Raw genomic sequence first — 24,765 nt, forward strand, 5'->3', positions numbered from 1 at the left:
AAAATGAGGAGGAAGGAGGGAGGGAGGGGGGAGGAGGGGGTCTCTCAGCTGTAAAAATCATCACATGTGAGTTGGCTGTGTGGGGAGCCAGAATAGAAAATAGTGTGTCTTTGCCTTTCATCGTCTTTCACACACACACACACACACACACACACACACACACACACACACACACACACACACACACACACACACACACACACACGTGTGCATTCCTAATATATCCTGGGATGGTGATCGAGCTCTTAGTGATATACGATTTAAACTGATATTATATTTAACAAACTTTTTCATCAGGCTGCATCTTAAAAGCTTTGTAGAGTCAAAAAATTCTAATTTTATTGTTGAAATTTACTAACAAACTCTTTCCTACTGCTTCCTGATTTTTTACTTTTAGTTTTATTGCGTTTGAGTGGCAGTTTTAGGTTTAGTTTTACTTTTAGTGATGTCCACATTTACTAATGAAATCTTTACTACTGCTGCTTAAAGAGGATCCAGTTTACATTATTTGCATGACACAAATTATTTTCTATTTATTTTTTGTTTGTTTGATTTGAGCATTTTCAGTTTTATTTTTACTTTTAGCGTTGTCCACATTTTAGCAACAAACTCTTTCCTACTGCTTCCCATATTTATTTGTGCGAGGTACAGTTTTAAGGTTTTCTTTCTTTTTTTTTTTTTTTTTTTTTAGCATTTTTCAGTTTTACTTTTTAAATTATGGAAATGAAATATATTCATTTTAAGGGTTATTTTTAGTTTTTTAGTAGATTTTTGGTTTTTGTTTTAGATTTTAATTATAGAATTGGAAAAAAATATTAGAATCTATTAAGCCAAACTACTAAACTTCTGTTTTGTGTTCTCGAAATGCACCCTTTTGCATTTTCCCTACTGTTTCAGTGTCAGTTTATCTGTTTATAATTCTGTCTGTCCGTCTGCATGTCTGTCCTTTTAATATTAAAAGTGACCGAATTTTTTTTTTTGTACACATTACACATGGGTGCAAGTGAATCCATGTGTCCCAACCTGTGTGTGTGTGTGTGTGTGTGTGTGTGTGTGTGTGTGTGAAACAGGTTTTGGCACTGTCGCTGATGAAGTGCCTAAGATCGGAGGGTCCTGCTCGTCACTACGGCGTCAGAAATAGCCCGTCAGCTGGGAATAGATGCAGCTGTCTCCACAGCTCTCGCAGAACCAACGACAAGTAACGAGCGAAGGTGTGAAAACAGAGCGACTGCTTCACACATCTACCCGGACTCACTATCAAAACGAAGTCAAAGCATGTCTTTTCCAGATATTCAGAGTTGCTGGAGTTGCTTTGAGGGAACTGGAAAATCTCTTATTTGGCCCAATCATTGAAAAAAGAAAAAAACAACACCTTACATCAGGAGTTTACTAATAAACCATGTAAGCTTCGAGGTTATTTCTGGATTTGTGTGAAATGTATTTTATGGTCACACAGCACAGATATACATATATCATAAACATGATTATACAAAAAAGAAACAATAATAAGACACTAGAGGCAGTAGAGTCCCAATGGAAAGTTAAAATAAAAGTTAGGGGTATTCAGAATCTGGGTAGGCGGATAAATAGAATTCGTCTCTTATTTTATTCTAAGATTACTTAACGCATTTCCCACAGTTTGATGTGTTTACAATAAATACATTTTTATCTTCAAAACCATCCACACTTTAAAAACTACAAGTTACACACTGCCTCAGATCCCACTCCAAGATATATGTCAAAATCAGCCCTTTTCCAAAATGGCAAAAATATCATAAATCAATAATAATTAATAATATTATGAATTTTAGCATGGAGCAAAATAAGGATAATAAGTACCATCTCTCAGCAAGGTTGTACAGTACCTGACCATGAATACCATTTAAACAATAGTTTTACCCGACCATTTTTTTTGGGACTCAATTCTTACATTCAACTTGCATTTGAAGCAAAAAACATTTAAATTACAAGCAGGAAGAAGGGTTTGAAATATCTGAACAGGAACTGTACTTGTACTTTATGTAAATTGTCACTGCTACGCCATAATCTTCATCGTTCAGATCTTTAATGTCCTCATGAATTTTTCTCATGTTGTGTTCCTTCTAAATAATGATGATGATGGCTTTGTCCAGTGCTTCGTTACTTCCACTTCTGTAACACGTGTTGTGTTTAACCCTTTGGTCATTCATTTCTTGAAACTGTCTTAAAGTAAAATTTTGAAATGAAGCCCCAGTTATAACACGGTCAAAGGATTCTGTTAGATCCATGAACTCTAATCTCTGAATATACGTATCAATATTTACCAAATAATATTTTAAACTCAATGAATCCAAACAGAAAAATACAATTTACATATCTCTTCTACATTATTGACATTTCTTTCCACATTATTCGTATATATAAACTAAATACACCGACTCGGCATAACATTATGACCACCTGCCTAATATTTAGTTGGTCCCCTTTTTGCTGCCCACTGAGCATTAACAGCAATTCAGCAATTTGAGCTACAGGAGCTCGTCTGTTGGATCGGATAACCCTGTCGCCGGATCACCACTGTTCCTTCCTTGGAGCATTTTTGATAGATACTGACCACTGCAGACCAGGAACATCCCACAAGAGCTGCAGTTTTGAAGACGCTCTGACCCAGACGTCTAGACATCAAAATTCGTCAAAACTCTTGTCAGACTCACTCAAATCCTTACGCTCGCCCTTTTTTCCTGCTTCTAAAACATCAACTTTGAGGAGAAAATGTGCACTTGCTGCCTAAAAAATATATCCACCAACTAACAAGTGCCATGATGAAGAGATAATCCGTGTTATTCACTTCACCATTCATAATGTTACAGTCTTTTTGCTTTTGTGCTTGCGTTTTGTTGGGTGGAATGAAGTCAGATAGACAGAAAGGAAGATTTGAATTCAAAGAATAAACCAAAAAGAGAAAGAAGATAACAGCATACCTTCCCATATTTCTGTGCATAAGATCCAGTGAGAAGCGAATGGAAGACAATAATGGTCTCATCCAGATCCCAAACAAACACCCTCTGTAAAACACAAAAACGCACTTTTAAATTTCTCCAAATGACACAAATAATGCGAACATCCAATGCAATGTGAACATTTTGTTATTTTCACATTCATTCTGTGCCAATTTTTGTGCTTTACCTCCAGATCACTATCAGGAGGAGGGGAGGGGTTGTTCTTCCTCCCACGCCCCCTGGCTTTAGTCCCGCCCCCACGGCACGTCCGGTCGTCCAGTTCCTTGATGGGCGTGGAAGGACTCTGCCCTGCCTCGAAATCGCCTACATGCAGGGAAAAACATTGCGGATTGAGCCATGAAGTGTTAATGTAAAACACTTTATGATCCAAAATAGTCCTTTTTCATCAACAAGGTGCAGGTCCCTGATCTCAAAAACATAACCACACTTTTCTGGCATTCTCAGGCAAAAGTGAATCAGTCCAAGCACCAAAACACTGTACTGGTAAATTCTTCACACTTTCCAATGTTTCTCTGGTCCAGCATCAGCACCATGTCAATGGAAAAGGACATATTTAACGCATAATAGAACACAAGGATTGTTACATTTCCCCAAGTTCTTGGCACAGACCTGATTGGCCAACACTCACCTGGATGCATCTCAGGAGCCTGTCCTGTGATCACAGGGGCGGGGTCTTGCAGTTGATAGCTAGAGGTGGAGCCTGTGGCGTCCATTGTGCTGTTGTTTGTCATATACGAGCCGTAGGAGGACGCAGAGTAATACTGAGCATACTGATTCTGCCCGAACGCCGTATATGAGGGGTACTCCTACGGGGAAAGTAACAAAAAAAATAAAACAACGAAATAAACCAGCATTTACAGCTCAGGAAGTCTAATAGCGACTTGTGTTTTTCATTGAAGCCTTCAAAGCCTTGTGTGTACGCTCTGTTGCTTTTTGAATCCAGTGTGGTCTTGTAACACTATCACTATATCCAGAACCTGACTTCAATTTAAGGAAGATATAATTGACTAATTTAATATATAATATACAAAATACTGTATGGTCACAGAAAAGAACAAATTTCCTCCTGTCAGTAAAAGACCCTGATAATAAAATACGACTATGGTTTTCCTTCTTCTGAATAACCTGCTGGAATCAAATACCCCAAAGTTCACGCTTAGACAGAATCCGCTTATGATGTATCTGCTATTATCTCTATTATTTTAGTATTATACATTATAAATAATAATAATAATAAGGGATTAAAAGAGTCTGCGTGACCATAAAACACAAAGTCATATGACAGAAGGAACAGTTTATATCTTTAGAGAAATTTTCATTGTTCAATATGTATGTATTTATTTATTTGTACATTTTTGGTCATCATTGGGATGGCGTTATATGAGCGTCCTACCATACAAGTGCACAACCAAACCGGACCGATCCTGATCGAGAGTTCCACAACGCTACGTTATAACTTTATATCATTTATAAAATGTTATCTTGTGAGCATTTTCCAGGTCAAACTCTTAGTTCTGTTTTTGACGAGCTGCCACCGAAGGGCGTCTTTCCCACTGGATAAAATAATACGAGAGAGAAAGAGAGAGAAAATGGAAAGCAAATGAAAGAACGAAGTGCCCTGGCTGGAACACAGAGATCGTTTGATGGGAAAGTTTTATAACCCCTTGGTGTGCTTTACCCACACGTGCACACACACTGTTTGGTCTTTTACAGCAGATGCCTCTAAACCTGTCACTAACGTCTCCGAGTGCATGAGCGCCGCAGTAAAAATGCTCTCAGGAAGACTCGTTTTTCCCATCCGTTCCTCCTCAGGATTCTCTCTCCTCTCATTTCAGCACAGCCACAACTCCTTTGTTTATGTGGCCAGATTCAGTGAAGGGGAACAAAAGCATTCCAGGTTGGCTTTTTTTCTTTCTTCTTTTTCTCTGGCTGAATGTCTAATGATGAACGATTGTGTGAGTGTATCGTGTATGCAGTCAGACCAGTTTCAGTAAGTGATGTCATCATTCTGAAAGTGTGTGTGTGAAACAGTACCTGTTGTGTGCTGAAGTTGGCTGGATTGGACACGGAGTTGTTGGAGGTGTAAAGGCCAGGGGAGGATGTAAACCCTGAAGCTGGTCAATGTAAAACAGTTTGAGAGAGATAGAGCGAAAGATAGTAAAAGAGAGATAGAGAGAGAGAGAGAGAGAGAGAGAGAGAGAGAGAGAGAGAGAGAGAGAGAGAGAGAGGACACTGTGAGAATCCATTGGCCCAAGCTGGCCATGTTGGCATATCTCGGTAATCGAGTTTTCATTACTCTGGCATCTATCTGCAGGATGTACTGAAGCTATTGTGCTGCTTAGCCGTAGCCTGTAATTACCTGGCATCTGATAGGGTGAGTAGGCTGTCTGTCCCGGCTGGGGGGTGGTGAATCCTGGGCTGTAGCTAAGCCCTGATTGGAGAGTGGACTGAGTCTGGGACAGCCCCCCTTCCATTTTTATCCCAGGTAACATCACCCCTAAATCTGCTGCAAATATGCATAAGGGACGACATGTGTTAGCGTTTCACTGTCTGAAGGTTATAATTTGAAAGAAAACCAAAAGGAACAATATTTTATTTGATTAAATAACGGTGTTTTGAAGGAGGCATGTTGACCAGCTGACCAACTGTTTACAATTAGAAGTGTAACACATGAAGCAAGCACTCAATTCTGGCAGCTTGAGTCAAGTCCTCTTTAGATGTTTGTGTGTTCAGGTTCTGAGGTCATGGTGTGTGTTTAAGGGGTTTATTTTGACCTACTAAACAGAAATGCATTTACAACTGTACCACCACTTCAATTGCACAGTCTGTCCTTATTAAACACACTCCTGAGGTACCACGGATCAGTGTTCCTGTCCCTTTCCTCTTTTTGGATCTGCCCGATTTATCCCAACGCCCTACCCTGAGAATGGTTCCACTTGAACAGACTAATGATCCATGTTTACTGAGCATTACTGAGCAACTCAAGAACTTTGATAATGGATTTAAACTGTAATTAATATTACCAGTCTGCTACAATGTGCCTATCACTGATGAGAACACCTCTTCAATGATGGAACTCCTATAAGTTCAAAATAATTTTGAACCTTTACATAAATGGACATTCGGTGCCACCAGGATGAGATTCCCTTTGAGTCTGGTTCCTCTCATGGTTTCTTTCCCATCTCAGGGAGATTTTTCTTGCCACATTCGACACTGGATCGCACTGGATCGCTCAATTATAACGAACAAATTTATAGGCACTAGCTGCTTTGAGACAATGTCCATTGTTAAAATCTTTATTCACATTATATTGCCAAAAATATGTGCTAGTTTGCCTTCACATGCAAATTAACTTGAGTAACATCCGATTCTTAATCCACAGGATTTTTAATATGATGTTGGCCCTTTGCAGCTATAACAGCTTCAACTCTTCCTTGAAGGCTTTCCACCAGCCTTTCAGAAGCACATTTGTGAGGTCAGACACTGATGTTGGACGGGAAGACCTGGATCGCAGTCTCCGCTCTAATTCATCCCAAAGGTGTTCTATCGGGTTGAGGTCAGGACTCTGTGCAGGCCAGTCAAGTTCTTCCACACCAAAATCACTCATCCATGTCTTTATGAACCTTGCTTTGTGCACTGGTGCACAGTCACGTTGGAACAGGAATGGGCTATCCCCAAACTGTTCCCACAAAGTTGGAATCATGAAAATGTCTTGTTATGCTGAAGCATTAAGAGTTCCTCTTACTGGACCTAAGGGGCTAAACCCAAGTCCTGAAAAACAACCCCACATCATAATCCCCCCTCCACCAAACTTTACATTTGGAACAATGCAGTCAGACATGTACCGTTCTCCTGGCATCCACCAAACCCAGACTCGTCCATCGGATTGCCAGACAGTGGAGCGTGATTGGTCCCTCCAGAGAACATGTCTTCACTGCTCTAGAGTCCAGTAGTGGCGTGTTTTACACCACTGCATCCGATGCTTTGCATTGCACTTGTTGATGTAAGGTTTGGATGCAGCTGCTCGACTATGGAAACCCATTCCATGAAGCTCTGTAGAAGGCCACATGAAGTTCTGTAGATATTGACTCTGCAGAAAGTTGGCAACCTCTGTGCACTAGGCGTCTTAGCATCGCTGACCCGCTCTGTGATTTTACGTGGTCTAACACTTCGTGGCTGAGTTGCTGTCGTTCCCAATTGCTTCCACTTTGTTATAATACCACTAACAGTTGACTGTGGAATATTTAGTAGGGAGGAAATTTCACGACTGGCAAAGGTGGCATCCTGACACGGTACCACGCTGGAATTCACTGAGCTCCCGAGAGCAACCCATTCTTTCACACGTTTGTAGAAGTGGTCTGTGTGCCCAGGTGCTTGATTTTATACACCTTTAACCATGTAAGTGATTGGAACACCTGAATTTATTTATGTGGATGGGTGAATACTTTTGGCAATATAGTGTAGTTTTTAATATGTAGTTTGTCATTGCCTTTAACGTGCAGTCTCTTCATAATTGCAATGTTTCTGATAGGATTTGTGTGTCGCTAATTGGTGAATCTCGGTGAAGAACATCTGCTGATCATGTGGAAAAGTGTAGAGATTTAAGATCATAACCAAGAGGTGGAGCTCTTGTATATATTTAAATTACAATATAATCAAGAAAGATTAGATTACACTAAATGGACAAAAGTTTGTGGACATCTAAACATAAGATTCATATGTTTTTCATTTGTACATCCCATTCCACATTTAGTAAACATTTGCTGTTATAATAACTTCCAGACTTCTAGGTAGATGTTCCACAAGATTTGTGGAGATTTGTGCTCATTCAGTCACAAGGCTGTAAGTAAAGACAGGTACTGATGTAGGTGAGGTGAGGAGGCCTGGGATTCCGTTTCAATTCACCCCAAAGGTGTTCAACAGGATTTAGAGCTCTATAGCAGGAGATCTTGCATTCCAACCCATGGAAACCATATGTTCATGAAGATGGCTTTATGCATAGGAATATTGTCATGCTGGAACAGGTTTAGATCAGGTTTAGAATATTTCATCCTACTACATCCAAATACATTTTGTACAATTGTGTGCCTATAACTTTGTGCTAAAAGTTTGAGAAAGAAACCACATAACTGGTAAACGGTTATTTTAACATTGTGTACTTTAATGCAGAAGGTTCATAGTTCAGTTTCTGTGATGGTTCCTAAGTTCCAAGTTCCATGGAAGTGGGTTAATTACTGCTGTCCTTCAAAAAACTATGTCCAACCAAAAAAACCCTAATCATACACACAGAAAAAAAAGTGTTTAGACCTATTTGTATGTGAGCAAAGTTTCTGAATGAGAGAACAGAATTATGGGTTGCCAGGGGCAATTACACCGAATAAGCACTAACATAAACATGCTTCGTTTTAGTACAGTGTCTCACTTTCCTACAGCTAAAGAACTTGTTAGTCATAGACACTTCAAAGACACCGGTAGAAGATAAGATGACGGAAAGCTTACCATAGGTGGAGAGGCCGTAAGGTTGTGTTGTTTGAGAGTATGGCGTGTACACCGTAGACTGCTGCATGCTGCTGAACTGGGACTGTCCAGTGTAGGGAGACATGGACGTTGCCACAGGCGTGGATAGGATGTGGGGATAAGGCCTGTCAATCAACCAGATCAGGACTATTAAACATATTTGTATAGATCTGTTTGTGTCGTGTTTGTTAGAACGAGGGGATATATTTCATCGCTTCAGGCTAGGGAACATGAGAGTAGCTGAAACTAATGAATGTGTGTGTGTGTGTGTGTGTGTGTGTGTGTGTGTGTGTGTGTGTGTGTGTGTGTGAATAGTTTCTTACTTGGATGGATAAAGGGGAGGTGAGTATTGATGTGTAGGTCGAGGGCTGAATCCGCTGCTGGTTATAACTGCGTGTAATTAAAAAATTATACCACATCAGTTTAGACCAATACATCACATTTCACACACATACACACACACACACACACACACACACACACACACACACACACACACACACACACACACACGATCTGGATCGAGATCCAGCAGGAAATAGCAACATGTGTCATCTATCAGCTCTACTTTGATACATTTGCTGAATAGCAAATCTGCAGGGCAGAACATGAATCCTGGACAACTCGTTCTCACAGAGCATCTGCCAAACCCTGTAACATACACACACACATACACACACACACACACACACACACCCACCCACACACACCCACACACACACACACATATGCGCACGTACGCATACAGAAACGCTCATACACACAACCACTTTTGACTGACAGGTAACGGTCTTTACTGTTCATTTAATAAAAGGAGAAGACTTGAACTTCTCGCTATTAAATTAATGATATCAATACTGACCTTCCACTTTTTCTCTCTGCATTTCCTTTCTTCCATTCCTTTTCTCTGCTGGTTCGATTTGACCCAAAAAAAACATTTCCTTTCCTTTCCTTTCCTTTCCTTTCCTTTCCTTTCCTTTCCTTTCCTTTCCTTTCCTTTCCTTTCCTTTCCTTTACTTTACTTTCCTATCCTATCCTATCCTATCCTATCCTATCCTATCATTAATTCCTCTGTCACCTTTATTTTCTGCTCTTATATCCTTCATTCCTTCCTTCATTCCTTCCTTCCTTCCTTCCTTCCTTCCTTCCTTCCTTCCTTCCTTCCTCCCTCCCTTGTTTTCCTTCCCTTGGTGGGAGAAATGACTTAACAAGATACAGTTCTTTCCCTGAGACACCTGAAACATTAAATAAAAATGATTCCTAAAAGTAATAATAAAGTACTTTTCAGTAGCTCAATTCTGTGTATGTTTGTTCACTGAGCAAACCCATGAGGAACAGTTTCTTCTGACAGGAAAATAGATGTATTCAATACGCTCCAAAACGAAACCATGCAAACATCTCTCTCTCTTACACACACTCATACACTTTTCTTTATCTTGCACTATTGAGACATCAGACCCTTCTGTCAGCTGGAGCATGGGCCTCAGCTCTCTCTGCAGGGGGGATGAATGGCTGAAGAACTTCTTGTGTGTGTTTGTGTGTATATGTATGTCTGTGTGTGCAATACAGCTAAATAAAGAGACAATGCTGTGCTGACGTTCACCCAAGGACAGGGATTGAGGCCTTAGTGCTTTCAACAAGGTTACACAAGGCATTCCAAGTTTGTGTTTGTATGTGTGTGTGTGTGTGTGTGTGTGTGTGTGTGTGTGTGTATGTGATATCTTACCTGACCCTGTGTAGGTGTCCAGCCCTGTATCTCCTGCTGTGCTGACTGCTTCACTGCTGTTCAGCGGCTCTGTCTTTACTGAGGGAAACAAAGATATTAAAATCAACCGTAAAACAGCCATAAATTATACAAAAAGATTTATCTCGTATGATGCAGAGCATAAAAGCAGCCACACCAAAAAGCCTTTCTACACCACACATGAAGCTTCACACCTTTATTCAGCCAACAGAGTGTCTATACTGTCCTGCAGTATAGTGTATATACCGCATGTATATACTGTTGCTTTGTAACACACTTCAGCACACGCTAAAACACAGTGTCTCAAAGTAGGTTCACTCGACACACACATGCAATATACCATAGTCCTTCGTACTTGGGGCAGTGGGCGGAGTGTTGCAGCCCAACAGCCAATCAGCCGTGTTTAGAACGGTCATGTTCTCGCCTGGGGGGAGGGGGATGGGGCGGAGTCAGTTACATCATGGTCTACATTATGCAGAAAGGTTTCACTAGAAATAATCAAATTTATAATCGTCCAGTTGTATTTGATATAAAAAATGGGGTGTGTTTAACATGTTTTCTAGAAGATTCCACATGGCATCTAGTCCATACTGTCTAAACAACCTCCTACTTGCTAGATAGATACATTGCTAGACTTAACCCTTAGCTAGCTTGGGCACGAAGACCATATTTCCCAGTCGCCTAGCTACAGTGTGCTCACAATTTAAACCACTTGAAGTTCCAACAAGAAGCACCATGAAATGTTTGCAATAGATTAACAAGACTGCAAGTTTTTGTTACATCCAAGCAGAAATACACTTCATTCAACTTTAAAGATGGACATCAGTCTTAACAGATGACATTGGACACCCAACATAAAGGTTCTAACTTACTATTGTTTTGGGCTCATCATCATAACAATCATCATTCAGAATGTTTGGCCCTTTGTCACCACTGTTTCCATCAACCACTCACTGATCACCACGGTTCCCATCAACCAATCAATAACCACCACTGTTCCCTTTAACCACTCACTGATCACCACAGTTCTTATAGAATAGAATAGCCTATTTGTCACATATACATTACAGCACGGTGAAATTTGTTCTTCGCATATCCTAGCTTGCTCAGTACCTGGGGTCAGAGCGCAGGGTCGACCATGATATGGTGCCCCTGGAGCACAGAGGGTTAAGGACTTTGTTCAATGGCCCAAGAGTGGCAGCATTGCAATACCGGGGCTTGAACCCTTGACATTACGATCAGTAACCCAGCACCTTAAATAAGCTACCACTCCCCCATCAACCAATCATTGATCACCACTATTTCAATCAACCAATCACTGACCACAAATGTTGCCAACATCTAATCACTGAATCACTTTTTTTTCATCAACCGATGTTACCAAAACCAATCATTGATCAACATTGTTGTCAATAGTGTATACTGACCACCACTGTTTCCAAAAACCAATAACTGACCACCACTGTTCCCATCAACCAATCAATGTCCACCAATGTTCTCAATAACAAATCACTGTCCACCACTATTCCCACCAACCAATCACTAATAACCATTGTTCCCAAAAACTGTTTCTGATGCCCATATAATAAATGCACCTTGCATTATATTGCCTGTATTTGCTCTGTATGAAACAAACCTGTATCCTTTTTTGACATGTGTGTATTCTGTATGTATATACTAAAGTTTGCAAGCTGGTGTGTGCACACTTTTTAGTAAGACACTGTAATTCTTGCCTGTGGGTTTTTGAGTTGCTGTGTCTATGCGCATATGCGTGTGTGGGTGTGTATGTGTGTATTCAAATTGGACTGTGTGATGATGAGGTAAACTGAGGAGAATGTTGAATATGTCGCTGTTTTGGCAGTGTGTGTGTGTGTGTGTGTGTGTGTGTGTGTGTGTGTGTGTGTGTGTGTCTGTTAAAATCATTAGCAGCACTCCAATCGGAATGATTTATAGACTTCTGCTGTCTTTGCCTCTCTGTGTTCATCTATTGTTTCATTAGGCCAGCATGTCAAAACCAGATGAGATCACTTCTGCCCACACACACACACACACACACACACACACACACACACACACACACACACACACACACACAAATGTGCGTTTAATTTACACCCTTTCTCGATTTGTTTCACATTTTCCTCCCAGCAATAAAAATACAGGAAATAGCTTTCAAGGCACTAAATTCCCAATCAAACACAACACACTAACTATAAACAGGCAAATATTTTGCTATACAAACACGCACACGCACACACACACACACACACACACACACACACACACACACACACACACACACACACGAGTGTCATGGTTTATTCCAATTGACTCCTAATGCATATTTTCCTGACCAGAACAGTGTATTTGGTCTTCATGGGCCACTCTTTACTTGAACTGCGGCAGGAAACACGCTCCGGACTTCAGACATGAACTCAGACTTTCAGTCATATATGCAACTATTTGACAGAAGCTCCAAGCCCAGACCATGGTTTTAGGACCAGTCTACTTGAAACATCTGAGGTAAAGGAACCCTTAAAGAAAGGCTTTTAACCCAATTATTATCTAGTGTAGGACTTTTGTGTACAGTATGATGGTCTATAATACAATATAAGTCTATAATATAAGTTATATTGTATATACACAATATGGACAAAAGCTTTTAGACGTCTGAATTTTTTCAGCCATATTTGCTGTTAGCACAAAGTTAAAGGCACACGGTTGTAAATAATATATATGGATGTAGTAGCATTAAAATTTCCCTTCACTTGAACTAGGAGACCCAAACCTATTCCAGCATGACAGTGTACTTTTGCACAAAGCCAGCTCTATTTTTACATGTGTTAGAATGGAAGATCTTCTGCTATACAGCTCCAAACCTATTGAACATCTTTGGGATGAATTAAAACGCTGACTGCACCCCAAGCCTCCTCACCGTCTCACCTACATCAGTACCTGACTTTACTTACACCCTCATGGCTGAATAAGTCTCGCATAAATCTACACAAACACACTCCAAAATCTTGTTGAACATCTTCCCAGGAGAGTGGAGGTCATTATAAGAGCAAATTGGGACTAAAATGGGATGTTCAAAAATGGATCTTATGGTCAAGTGCCCACAAACTTTTGTGTATAGAATGTATATACACTATACTGCCAAAAGTTTGTGGACACCTGGGTTAAAAGTATGGTACAATATGTGCATTTTGAGCATTGTATTCCACATTTAGTCCCAATTTGCTCTCATAATTCCTCCACTCTTCTGGAAAGATGTTCCACTAGATTCTGACAGACACAAGGGTGTTAGCACAGGTCAGGTACTGATGTAGTTGAGGTGAGGAAGCCTGGGGAGCAGTTAGAGTTCCAATTTATTATATGCAAAGCATCTTTTCATGGAGTTTGCTTTGTGCACAGGGTTAGTGCCATGCTGGAACAGGTTTGAGTCTCTTAGTTTAAAAAAATGAAAGGTTTCATGCTAGCACATCTAATACAGACATGCAATACAATTGTGTGCCTTCAGCTTTGCGAGAACAGTTTGGAAAGAACCACATATGGCTGGAAAATTCATGTGTCCTAATACTTTTGTCCTTATAGTGTGTATTAGTATTTCATGACTGAAGTCAGTATAAATAAGTTTGGAGTAAATTGCCTTCCTCTCGTTTTCTAAGCACTAAAGAATGTGTCACAATTCCTTTCTGTATAATCACACATAAAAGATTAAATGGATTGGGATTAGCTTGGGAAAGCACTTCGGCTTTTCTCTATTACAATGAAATACACTTAACATTCACTTCTCCCTCCGTCTTGAACGTTTTGAATGTTTTACAGCTGTGATAAACCTGCACTCACTCGGCTGTAGAGAGTCCCAGAGGTATGTCAAAGTTTTAGGCGCATTTAGGCAGGAGGAATTATTAACAGCGAATGTCGCAGAGCGCAAACCAACGCCGGCTCGTTACGAGAGTTACAGCGTAGATCTGGAAATAATGCATCTCATGAGGCATCTCAATTGCAATTAAAGCTCAAAAGTTTCTTAAAGTCTGATGAGAATGAAAAAGATGGATTTAAATACTTAATTCATCCAAAACATTGTTACAGAAACATTCAAATTTACACGATTTCCATGTCTTATGATGAAAAAAATAAGAAAAGATTTTGTCGCTAACTTTATTAGCTGCTGTTTTTGGCTGTTTGACAGAAGGGGAAAAAAAATTATGTATACACTTTATAGTCCTGGGTTTCTAGCTCACAGTCAATCTGTGTACTGCATAATTTAGTATAACAACTACAAACTATAAGTTTTTATTGTAACATCTCTATGAACTCAAGGACTCCCTGTACGTTATACACTTGACAATTTATTAGCATTCCCCTGATTTTAAAGAAATGGTACATTCCAACAAATTGACATTTACATTTATGGGATTTGGCAGAAACCTTAATCCAGAACGATTCAATTTATCTAATTCATACCATCGAGCAACTATGGGGTTCAGGGCCTTGCTCAGGGTCCCTGAAGTGACTGTTGGCATGGCTGGGATTTGACCTTCAGATTCAAAGTCCAATGCCTTAACCTCTAAGCTATGACCTCCCAAACAAATAATTGCACTATGTCATAAACTAGCTTTTTATGTACTACCACTACATTTCAAGCGCTTTCCAAACAAGGTGTTAAAAACAAAGCTAGTCAGAAATCCTGCTGACAAAACCAGCATATGGGTTTATAGAAAGCAAATTACATTCATATCCAAACCTTGGATGCACAACTTGGAATTGTCTTGGACGGTTAGCTGAAGATAGTGACATTGAAGCTGTCAGCAAGTGTATGTCCCTGGTGGAATCAGGAACATGTAGAAGACCCAAGCAATGGCTCAGTAGTTAAGCCTTCTGGGCTACTGATCAAAAAGGTTGTGAGTTCAAATCATTCCATCAGTTCCCATCATTTCCAAGCTGCCCTTGTTGTGTCCATGAGTAGCAACTATTCAATTCAATTGCTCACTCGCACTGTTTTTTTTCTTATTAACTAAAAGAAGCAAATGCAAATGGTGAAATGATAAACAGTGCTGGTGGGAGGATCAGAAATCGGCCCCGGCAGCAGCGAGTCCATGGAGACGTTGTGTCTGATTTGAACAGAACAGGCTGAGATGGTGTGTAGAAGGCACTCTGTGTCCCAGTCATAACCCCTGAAGAATGTCAGAATGGCATGATCTGAAGTACAGATTCATCATTTTCAGCATGTGGCCATTCCAGGAACTTGACAGGAAGGTTTCGTTGCTCCGGTGACCTGTACATTCCTTGTATGTTGCAACTTTGGGATAAAATGAAATGCATGGAGCAACATTTCATCCAGTATCTTGCAAAACCCCATGCCTAGGCAAATTTACCCTGACCAGGCATAACATTATGACCACCTGCCTAATATTGTGTTGGTCCCTCTTTTGCTGCCAAAACAGTTCTGACACATTGAGCATTAACAGCATGAACCCCTTTCAGCAATCTGAGCTACAGGACCACGTCTGTACACACATCCTTCACTTAAGTAGAAGTAGAGATACTCATGTTTAAAGAATACTCAGGTAAAAGTTAAAGTACTGACTTTTATTTTTTTACTCAAGATAAATGAAAGAAGTTTGGGCTCTGACATGTACTTAAGTAAAAAAGTAGCCTTTACTACTAGACATCACAATTATTCAAACTCACTTAAAACCTTACAATTGCCCATAAATTCCTTAAAAGTAAAGAGAAGCGTAGCTAAAAGCTCGAGGTCCCATCAATGCCAAACGCATGTAAGGAAGACCTAAGGATGATGAGGACATTGATCTAAGAGTTCAAGAAGGAGTTGAAACAAGGTCAGATAGATAAGAAGCAGCCAGGTTATGTATGCCTTATAAACAAAAAGCTGGATTTTAAATTTAATGCGTAAGGAAGCCAGTGCAGCTGTTGAAGAACAGTATATATGTGATCCATTGTAGTATAAATTATATACAATAGTATAGGTGTGTGGCAGCGGGTGTGTGGACGAGTGAAGGGTTAAAAAATTCAAAATATTTTTACAATTTTGTCTGTATCGCTGTTGTCATCGTAAGTTTGAAAATAAATGTATTTTCTTTATTATATAGTGAAATTTTTGTATCCATTTCTAGTTACACTGAATGTTGTGGAAGGGCAACAAAACAAGTCTCTTCTTGTTATCACTTACATTATAGCAGTTTACAGTTTACACTGTCGGAAAGCTTTGATTTCTGAGGTAAAAAAGTTACAGAAACGTCTTTCCACTGAAATCTAGACCAATCAGAATGAACAATTTAACATCTCTGGAGATTATATATACAGTGCAACTTCGATACTCACGGGGGTTACGTTCTATGACCCCCAAGCTTTGACTCTCTCCTTTTGATGGTTCCTTTTTGAAGGGGGAATTGTAAATGTACTGTACTGTACACTCAACAAAAATTGTGAATTACTTGTCAAAAATTTTTAGTTTACTACTTTAAATGAATAATACAATAATAATATAGTTTTTTAAACATTTGTATGTAATTTATTAGTACAAACTCTGGTTTTAAATGTTACTCCAAACTTCTCGCGATTTATATGATATATGATATAATATATATATATATATATATGATATGGACAATATGATAACTCATAAAGCGTGCCTGACATTTATTGTGCTACGCTGATGCTGAAATAACACCTGAAATGACACCGCTTCTCCCTTGAATGTGACAAACAACAGAAAATTGGTTCCATTCAATTTCTACATGACACAATGTTGTCTCAAGTGTCTCACCTCCTGTTCCGTTGGTTGAGACGCTGTTCCCGAGGAGACTCTTGTCCATTTTGGAGCTACAATCACTGCCACTGGTGACCGTGTGCTGAGAGCTGGTTAATTCCTGCATCTCCAATGTCCTGCCAACAAACAACAGATTACATTAGACGTCCCGAATACAATCCGAATACAAGTCAGGTGCGAGAGGGTTTCGTTCAGGAGAAGAGAAGAGAAAGGAAGGAATAAGGAGAAACACGAAGATGAGGCGAGGATAAAGAAGACGAGGAAATGAATCACAAAATCTGAAAGTGATTTTGCTAGAAGGTGCCATGTGTTTGGCTCAGTGAATATGTCTCTATTACAGAAGTTACAGCAGCAGTTCAAGGTCTCACGTGTGAGGAACCCAAGCCGATCTTTTTTCTTGTTTAGTTCACTGAATACTTGTGAAATTATTTATTGTTTATTTTCTGGAACTAAATGATGAGTCATTTTGCCTGATCACTGATTTGTCTGAAAACAGTTATTTTCCTGGTATGAGTCATTCCTTCACCAGGGTGTCCCCCTGCCTTGTGCCCCGAGTTCACTGTGATAGACTCCAGGCTTCTCCACAACCCTGTGAAGGATAAGTGGTGCAGAAAACTGGATGGATAGATGGATCGAATCATTCTCATTCTCATTTTTGGCAGTGACAAGATAATACCATTATAATACTTTATTTTCAGATCATTTCATTAAAATCGTTCATCAACATTGTTTGGATGCAGTTTAAGTCTGGCTTTGAATGCTGTCACAGGAATCCAGTGTATTTCTATAGAAACTTGAGGAAAAGTACCATTATTAAAAACAATGGTTCCTCAATAGTTCTTTAGATCATGGTTTCTAACTCATTTAACTATAATAATGAACTGCTCAATAGAGATTTAAAAACATAATAAAGCTGTGAACATTGGCATTTTATTACTGAGTTTGATCAGAATGCATGATGTAGGTACAAATGTATTATTATTATTATTATTATTATTATTATTATTATTATTATTATTATTATTATTATTATTCATAGACCATTTGTTTGAGTTATTATAAAGCATGGTGACATTTTTCAAGCTTTCACACTTGACCTATTCCACAGGTTACACACTGTATCCATCACAAAAAAAAAGGTTTGCCATTAGAAAAATCAAAAACCTTTTCTCATTTTCTCATTATTTGTGTGAAGAAACAAGTATTTCACAAATTCTTTCAACGTAGAGGGATTTTCCATTCCATAATATCCAGTCTTTGCATTATAGGGATGCAAAAGGAAAAATACGGAAGTGGTAGTTTTTAAACTACCAGTATTTAAAACATTGTATTTCTGCTCAGAAGGTTGAGAGTTTAAATCCCAGCACCACCAAGCTGCCATTTCTGGGTCCTTGGGCAAAGCCCTTATCCTCAGTTTTATAAAAATGCGTAAATAATACATATGTAAGAAGATTTTCTAAATGCCATACATTTAAATGCATAACATATCTCACAATATAAATTGTGTACATCATCGACACACTGTCTGGAATCAATTAGACTAAATTCTGGTTATTTGCTCTAAGACAAAACCTTGGATTCCAATATCGATTTTTTTTACCTAGCCCAATCTGGCAACCTGGTCCTGTCCGATCTTTCTTCTACATAGAAAATATACGGAATGGTAAGATTCACCAATTCGCAAAGATAGCATGTGTATCACGATGCATCGTTTTGACTATACTGCATTTGCATCAATAGCAATAAATTCATTTAAAGATAAATAGTATAAAGATAAAAAGCTAAAGATATTAGTAGATGTGCTATACCTTTATTATTTCGAAAGTGACGTATCACAACACTGGTGTTCTGAGAGAGAATTAAGATGAACATGGTAGAGGTAGAGCTGCACTGCACCGTTTTACAGTAATTCGTATGTTTCTTCATATGTATCTTTAATCTATCGTATTGTCAGCTATGCTTTGAGATGCAAATCACATTGGATTCAGTTACGGAGATGCACAACCCTAGTATCTAGAATAAGAAAAGGCAGCATGATTAACCCTTTATTGGCCAAAATATATTTATCGTTTTTATAATTCCTTTTTCAGGTTGTTAAGCGTTAAGGGGACATATTAACCCTGTGGAAGCTCAGTGGGAAACGCAATAAGCAGAATTATAATAGGACTCGTAATTAGCCTCGAGATTGCGCAACATCTAAAAGGGTAAGCAAAATAACAAATCTCCTTGAATCAGTTATATAGCGACAAATTTTTAACGCAAATTAGTATTTCATCTGAACGTGGCCCTATAGCGGTGTATTCATTTAATCTCTTCACGACATTCCTCATGCGAAGAAACCTTGACCAGTATTTTTTTTATCTGACAGCATGCACATGCACCCAAATGCTAAAGATTTTTTTTACTTTTCCATGAACACTCAATTCACACACACACACACACACACACACACACACACACACACACACACACACACACACACAATAAAAGTTCCCTCAACCACTTCTCTCGCAAAACTGACCTGACGCTATTCATCCCATCATACCAAGATATAAAACAACTTTCTTTCTCTTTCTCTCTCGCTTAATCTTTCTCTCTCTCTCTCTCTCTCTCTCTCTCTCTCTCTCTCTCTCTCGCTCACTCTTTCTCACGGCTGCTTCTTTAATCAGGCTACATCATTCAGATAGACATATCTGCTTTTTTCTGTCTATGGCAGAAACATCTGTACACACACACACACACACACACACACACACACACACACACACACACACACACACTCTCACAGTCTGAAACCCAGGTACGGAATAGTCTTTGAACAAACGCTTACAGTACACCCACTCACATGCGCAATGACTTTACCATCCCTCTCTCTCTCTTTCTCTCTCTTACTCTGTCTTTTTGTATTTGTGCAGATATGTGAGTGTGTATGCATGTGTTTTTTGTGAGTGTGTGTGTGTGTGTGTGTGTGTGTGTCTGTGTGTGTGTGTGTGTGTGTGTGTGTGTGTGTGTGTGTTCCCACTGGGCATCTCCTTCTGTTCAGACTCATAAAACCCTTACTATTACAGTCAAATGTCACATGCAGGCAAAAATGACCTCTAAATGGACATTTTGTGTGTGTGTGTGTGTGTGTGTGTGTGTGTGTGTGTGTGTGTGTGTGTGTGTGTGTGTGTGTGTGTGTGTTAATTACCTGTTGTCCGGGTCAGAAGGAGGAGGATCAGAGAGAGTTTTCTTCACCTGCAGAACGACAGAAAAAAAGCATATTTACTCTCTTTTTCTATTATTTAATACCCTTTACACAAAACAGGACTGAAAACCAACATATTATTTTATATCCCTTTTATTTATTCGCAGAGTAAACAATCTAAACCTATATTTTTGTTTACAATATTTTATTAGAGTATTTTATTATAGTATTTATTATAGTACTTTATAGTATTAACTTATAGTATAATATTTGTACAAACTTATCCATCATACATACATACATACATATTTACATACACACACTATATGGACAAAAGTTTTGGGACGTTTGAATTTTGATCAGATCAGATTCAACTTTATAGTCATTGTGCAAAGTACGTCTACAGAGCCAATGAAATGCAGCTAGCATCCAACCTGACGTGCATAAGTGTCCTTTTTATAATAAATAGCTATGTGGTATATGTGGGGGTATGGATCCATAAGTACAGGGGTGAGAGTGATTCATGTACAGAAGGTACAGTAGGTATATTTTTCCAGCCATATGTGGTTCCTACCCAAACTGTTACCAAAATTATAGTTATAGAATTGTATAAGACGTCATTTTCCCTCCACTTGAGGACTAAAAGATCTCTTGCTATAGAGCTCTAAACTCAACCCTATTAAACACATTTAGGATGAAATGGAACATGCCTTCTCACCTCACCTACATCAATACCTGACTTTACTAACATCCTTGTAGCTAAATCTCACACTAATCTCCACGAACACACCCCACAATCTAGTGGAACAACTTCCCAGAAGAGTGGAAGTTATTATAAGAGCAAAAGGGGATTTAATGTGGATTGGGATGTTTTAAAAAAAAAGCACATAAAAATGGTTCGCTCGCTCAAATATGTTCAAAAGTTTATCCAGTTTAGATCAAATCTTCTACAAACTCTCTTCAGAAAATCTGACCTTTTGAACGAATCTTCTTCATTGCTCTATTGGTTTTATTCTCTACAGTAAATGTGAAAAATATAAATTGTTTTGAGAAGACTGTTAACCAGGGAGCTAAAGATTTAAGGGAGGAAGTAGATGATTGTGGCCCGGTTATCTCATAGACAGGCTTTGGGTAAATTTTGTTAGATGATTCCCACACTATATAACATAATTCTCACATCCTAAAACTCCAATTGATAAAACAAATTGTTTTAGACCTTCATTTATCCCTTGAGCTGCAAAATTTGAAAAATTAAGGTAAATACCTGTTAGGGGGAAACTGGGTGTTTGTATTGTGTTTTTGATTTGTAAAATGTTTTATTTGATATGCTTGTATGCTACAACCAAATTGCCTTCGGGAAATAAATAAAGATGAGCTGAACTGAAGCATTTAACATGCTCAATGAGATTAGATAAGATATGATGAAATATACCTTTATTCGTCCCACAGTGGGGAAATTTCTATGTTACAGTAGCAAAGAAAAAGAAATGTGCAATTACGGTATTATACTGTATTAGAGACAGACTACAAAAATATATATGTATATATATATAAAACCTTGAAATCTATCATATTAAATATTTAAGATTTTGATCATCTACTTGTTTTTTTGCTCTAATAAACTCCTCACTGAAATTCCCCTAATCATCATGAACAGATTCCTATATTTGAAATAAAATAGCATTGAGTTGCAACACTTCTGTACCTTTAATTTTAAAATACCTTTAATTTTAAAGTAATTCTAAAGTCCAAGTCTGTATATACCAATCTGAAAGTATATGTTCCTTCACTTCTTTTCTTTAAATAAGAAGTAAAGGGATATAATGTGAAACAATCCCAGTGATGTTTCTGAAGGAGTAGAACATCAGAATCTCCCGTTCTCCTCGGAGGACTTGCCTATTATTTGTCAGCACCTTTTAACCATGACTTTGTGTGCATGTTACTTCCATTATTTTCTTAATGATGCTGTCCCTGTATCTTTTTTTGTATTCTGCTTTACAGCTGTGCAAAAGGTTGATATTTTCTGTTAAAGTGGTTTCCCTGATTCCCACAGCAACCCGATTGATAGCTCAAGCATGTTTGAACATTTCCTGCATTTAATACGACTTAACAAAGTAGCTATGTTTAGGGGCTTAAAGGTTCAATAGGTTAAATTTTATTAGATATTAATACATAGAGAATGAAAATCAATGTATTATGCTTTGAAATTCGTTCTCCATCCCACAGACTGAAATCAGCATGCTCCCAGCACAGCTGGATAACGCTCCTTTGTTTAAAAAAAAAATACAAAATCCTTCATTGGAACTAGGAGACCCTAAGCCTGTTTCAGCATGACAACACCCTTGTGCACAAAGCCAGCACCATGATGATATGCTATACATAGCTTGGAGTGGAAGATCTTAATGATGCTTTGGTTAGCTCTTAGTTTGAGATGTTAGACTTCTGATCATAAGGTTGTGAGTTCAAATCCCTCCACCACTAACCTATCACTGGATGGTCCTTGAGCAAACTGTCAACTGCTCAGCTGTATGAATGAGATAAAAATCGCTTTGCATAAAGGTGTCTGCCAAATGCTTTACATTTTGAATGGCCTGCTATAGAGCTTTGACCTCAACCCTGCTGAACACCTTTGGGATGAATGTGAACACTGACTGCATCCCAGAAGGGTGGGGGTTACACCTGACTAGAAAACTTGCTTTGAACATCCCATATATGAAGCAGAACGGAACAGGGATGCCGATGTAGTCTGGATAAAGCTCTGAAAAAGGAGAAAGGAAAAGGACAGCGATGTCATTCTCGTAATTCATTACAAATAATTAGTAAAAAAAAAAATAAAAAACACCAACACTTTTTATCTTTTTTAAACTCCTTTAAAACAACACAGATTTCGATGAGATGGACTTAAATTCCTTTAATTTATTTTGATGTCGATGTCGGTTTTGAGCTCAATTAAAAACTGTCAAACTGAAACTCTTTGGTGCTCGTGTTTTGTATTAATTTCCAGATAATATCCGTCATGTTCCTTTGGATCTCGTCATGAAAAACGCTGTGCTTTTGCTTCGGGATGATATTGGCGAGCCAAAAGACACTTACCAAACCTACCTTTGACTTTCTTACCTCTGCTTTTTTCTTCCTTTCTGTTTGCGGATTCATTTTAGAAACTGTTGACGTAACCCCATGAGCCCCTCATTACATCCCATTCTCTCGTAACACTTTGCTACTTGTTTTGTTTCTTTTGTTTTAATTTCGACTGTATTTTATGGAAATGCCGGGTTTTCCCCCACGATGATCCATGCTTGCCAAGACAAAAGCGATGGATCAAAGCATGGAGAAATTTCGAATGTCTATAAACTTCTCGTATTTGATTTAGACCACTTACCCCCTTGCATACTACAGAGCCTGCAGTCATATGGGACCTTAACTGAAAACACACACATGTACATGAATACGCATGTGTGTCAGATGTAGCGTGTGGTTTTGGGAGGGGTTCAGCATGTTTGGAATATTGAGTGGTCGCTGTGCAATGTCTCACACACGCATGTGCACACACACACACACACACACACACACACACACACACACACACATTCTCTCACTGCAGCTCTTATTTTACTTTAGTGTGGTCCAAATATTCTAGCAGGAATGTGTGTGTGTATATGTTTGGGTGTGTATGTGTGTGTGTGTGTATGTGTGTGTGTGTGTGTATCTTTAACCCAAGCCATCAAAAGCCTGATACTTTGGGTTTGAGGTGTTTGTGAATGCAGGTGCAGACGAGAGCTGGACATGCACAGTGTGTCTGTGTGTGTGTGTGTGTGTGTGTGTGTGTGTGTGTGTGTGTGTGTGTGTGTGCACGCGCATTGGCTTCAGGAATGAATAGGTGACTGTTCTGTCATCGGCAATGGGAAGTAAGCGATTATACGCATCTCAAATAGTTTCTGGGAAAAAAGGGACCTTGTTTAGGCAAAAAGAATTATCCAGAAGAACCACTAATTGTTGTCCTATTTATTTATGAAGCCCAAAGCATGACTCACTGGGCTTTATTGAGTCTTAAAAATGTAAAACCTATGATTTGCTCCTCTATACAAGCAATTAGACCCCAGATGAATACGGTGATACACAAACAACAGAAAAGCAGCGGGTCAATAATAATAAAAATAAAGTATTTACCGTCAAATTACGGTATTACTTTTACAATGACATTAAACGCCTTTACTCATTCAGACAAAGACATAATGACATACTGAAGACATTCAGTAGTCTTGATACATCCATCCTGATACTGGTACTGGTTCATGAGGTTACAGACTAGGAATACTATCATTCTACTGTAAATGTCTGAGGATGTATTCTAGTACAAAAAGAACAAAGAAGACAGCAGATGAATAATCAATAATACACAAATCTTTCTTGAGGGGTGTCTGTATACATGCCTGTATACAAAATATAGTTCTTATTAAGAGTTATACACAATCTGCGATTTATGCCAGTTCTTCGCAACGGTGTCAAAACGGTGATCACGGGC

The 24,765-nt window shown here is 38.8% G+C and overlaps 1 protein-coding gene across 4 annotated transcripts in view; it reads right to left on the reverse strand.

The window, feature by feature from the left end:
- Positions 1 to 24,765, reverse strand: part of eya4 (EYA transcriptional coactivator and phosphatase 4) — a 57,372-nt gene that overhangs the window by 11,107 nt on the left and 21,500 nt on the right. For 2 of the 4 annotated variants that reach the window (XM_046869546.1, XM_046869547.1), the window contains exons 3-13: positions 20,247 to 20,293; positions 17,054 to 17,172; positions 10,616 to 10,684; positions 10,243 to 10,320; positions 8,840 to 8,906; positions 8,499 to 8,641; positions 5,359 to 5,505; positions 5,034 to 5,113; positions 3,628 to 3,805; positions 3,166 to 3,302; positions 2,961 to 3,044 (exon numbers count right to left, since the gene is read on the reverse strand). In XM_046869546.1, the coding sequence (XP_046725502.1) occupies positions 2,961 to 3,044; positions 3,166 to 3,302; positions 3,628 to 3,805; positions 5,034 to 5,113; positions 5,359 to 5,505; positions 8,499 to 8,641; positions 8,840 to 8,906; positions 10,243 to 10,320; positions 10,616 to 10,684; positions 17,054 to 17,172; positions 20,247 to 20,293 (1,149 nt within the window). The remainder of the gene's footprint in view (positions 1 to 2,960; positions 3,045 to 3,165; positions 3,303 to 3,627; positions 3,806 to 5,033; positions 5,114 to 5,358; positions 5,506 to 8,498; positions 8,642 to 8,839; positions 8,907 to 10,242; positions 10,321 to 10,615; positions 10,685 to 17,053; positions 17,173 to 20,246; positions 20,294 to 24,765) is intronic. The other 2 variants (XM_046869548.1, XM_046869549.1) reach the window with 1 other exon arrangement.

Source organism: Silurus meridionalis, chromosome 16 (genome assembly GCF_014805685.1).
Source record: "Silurus meridionalis isolate SWU-2019-XX chromosome 16, ASM1480568v1, whole genome shotgun sequence".
In the NCBI taxonomy this organism is placed as follows: domain Eukaryota; kingdom Metazoa; phylum Chordata; class Actinopteri; order Siluriformes; family Siluridae; genus Silurus; species Silurus meridionalis.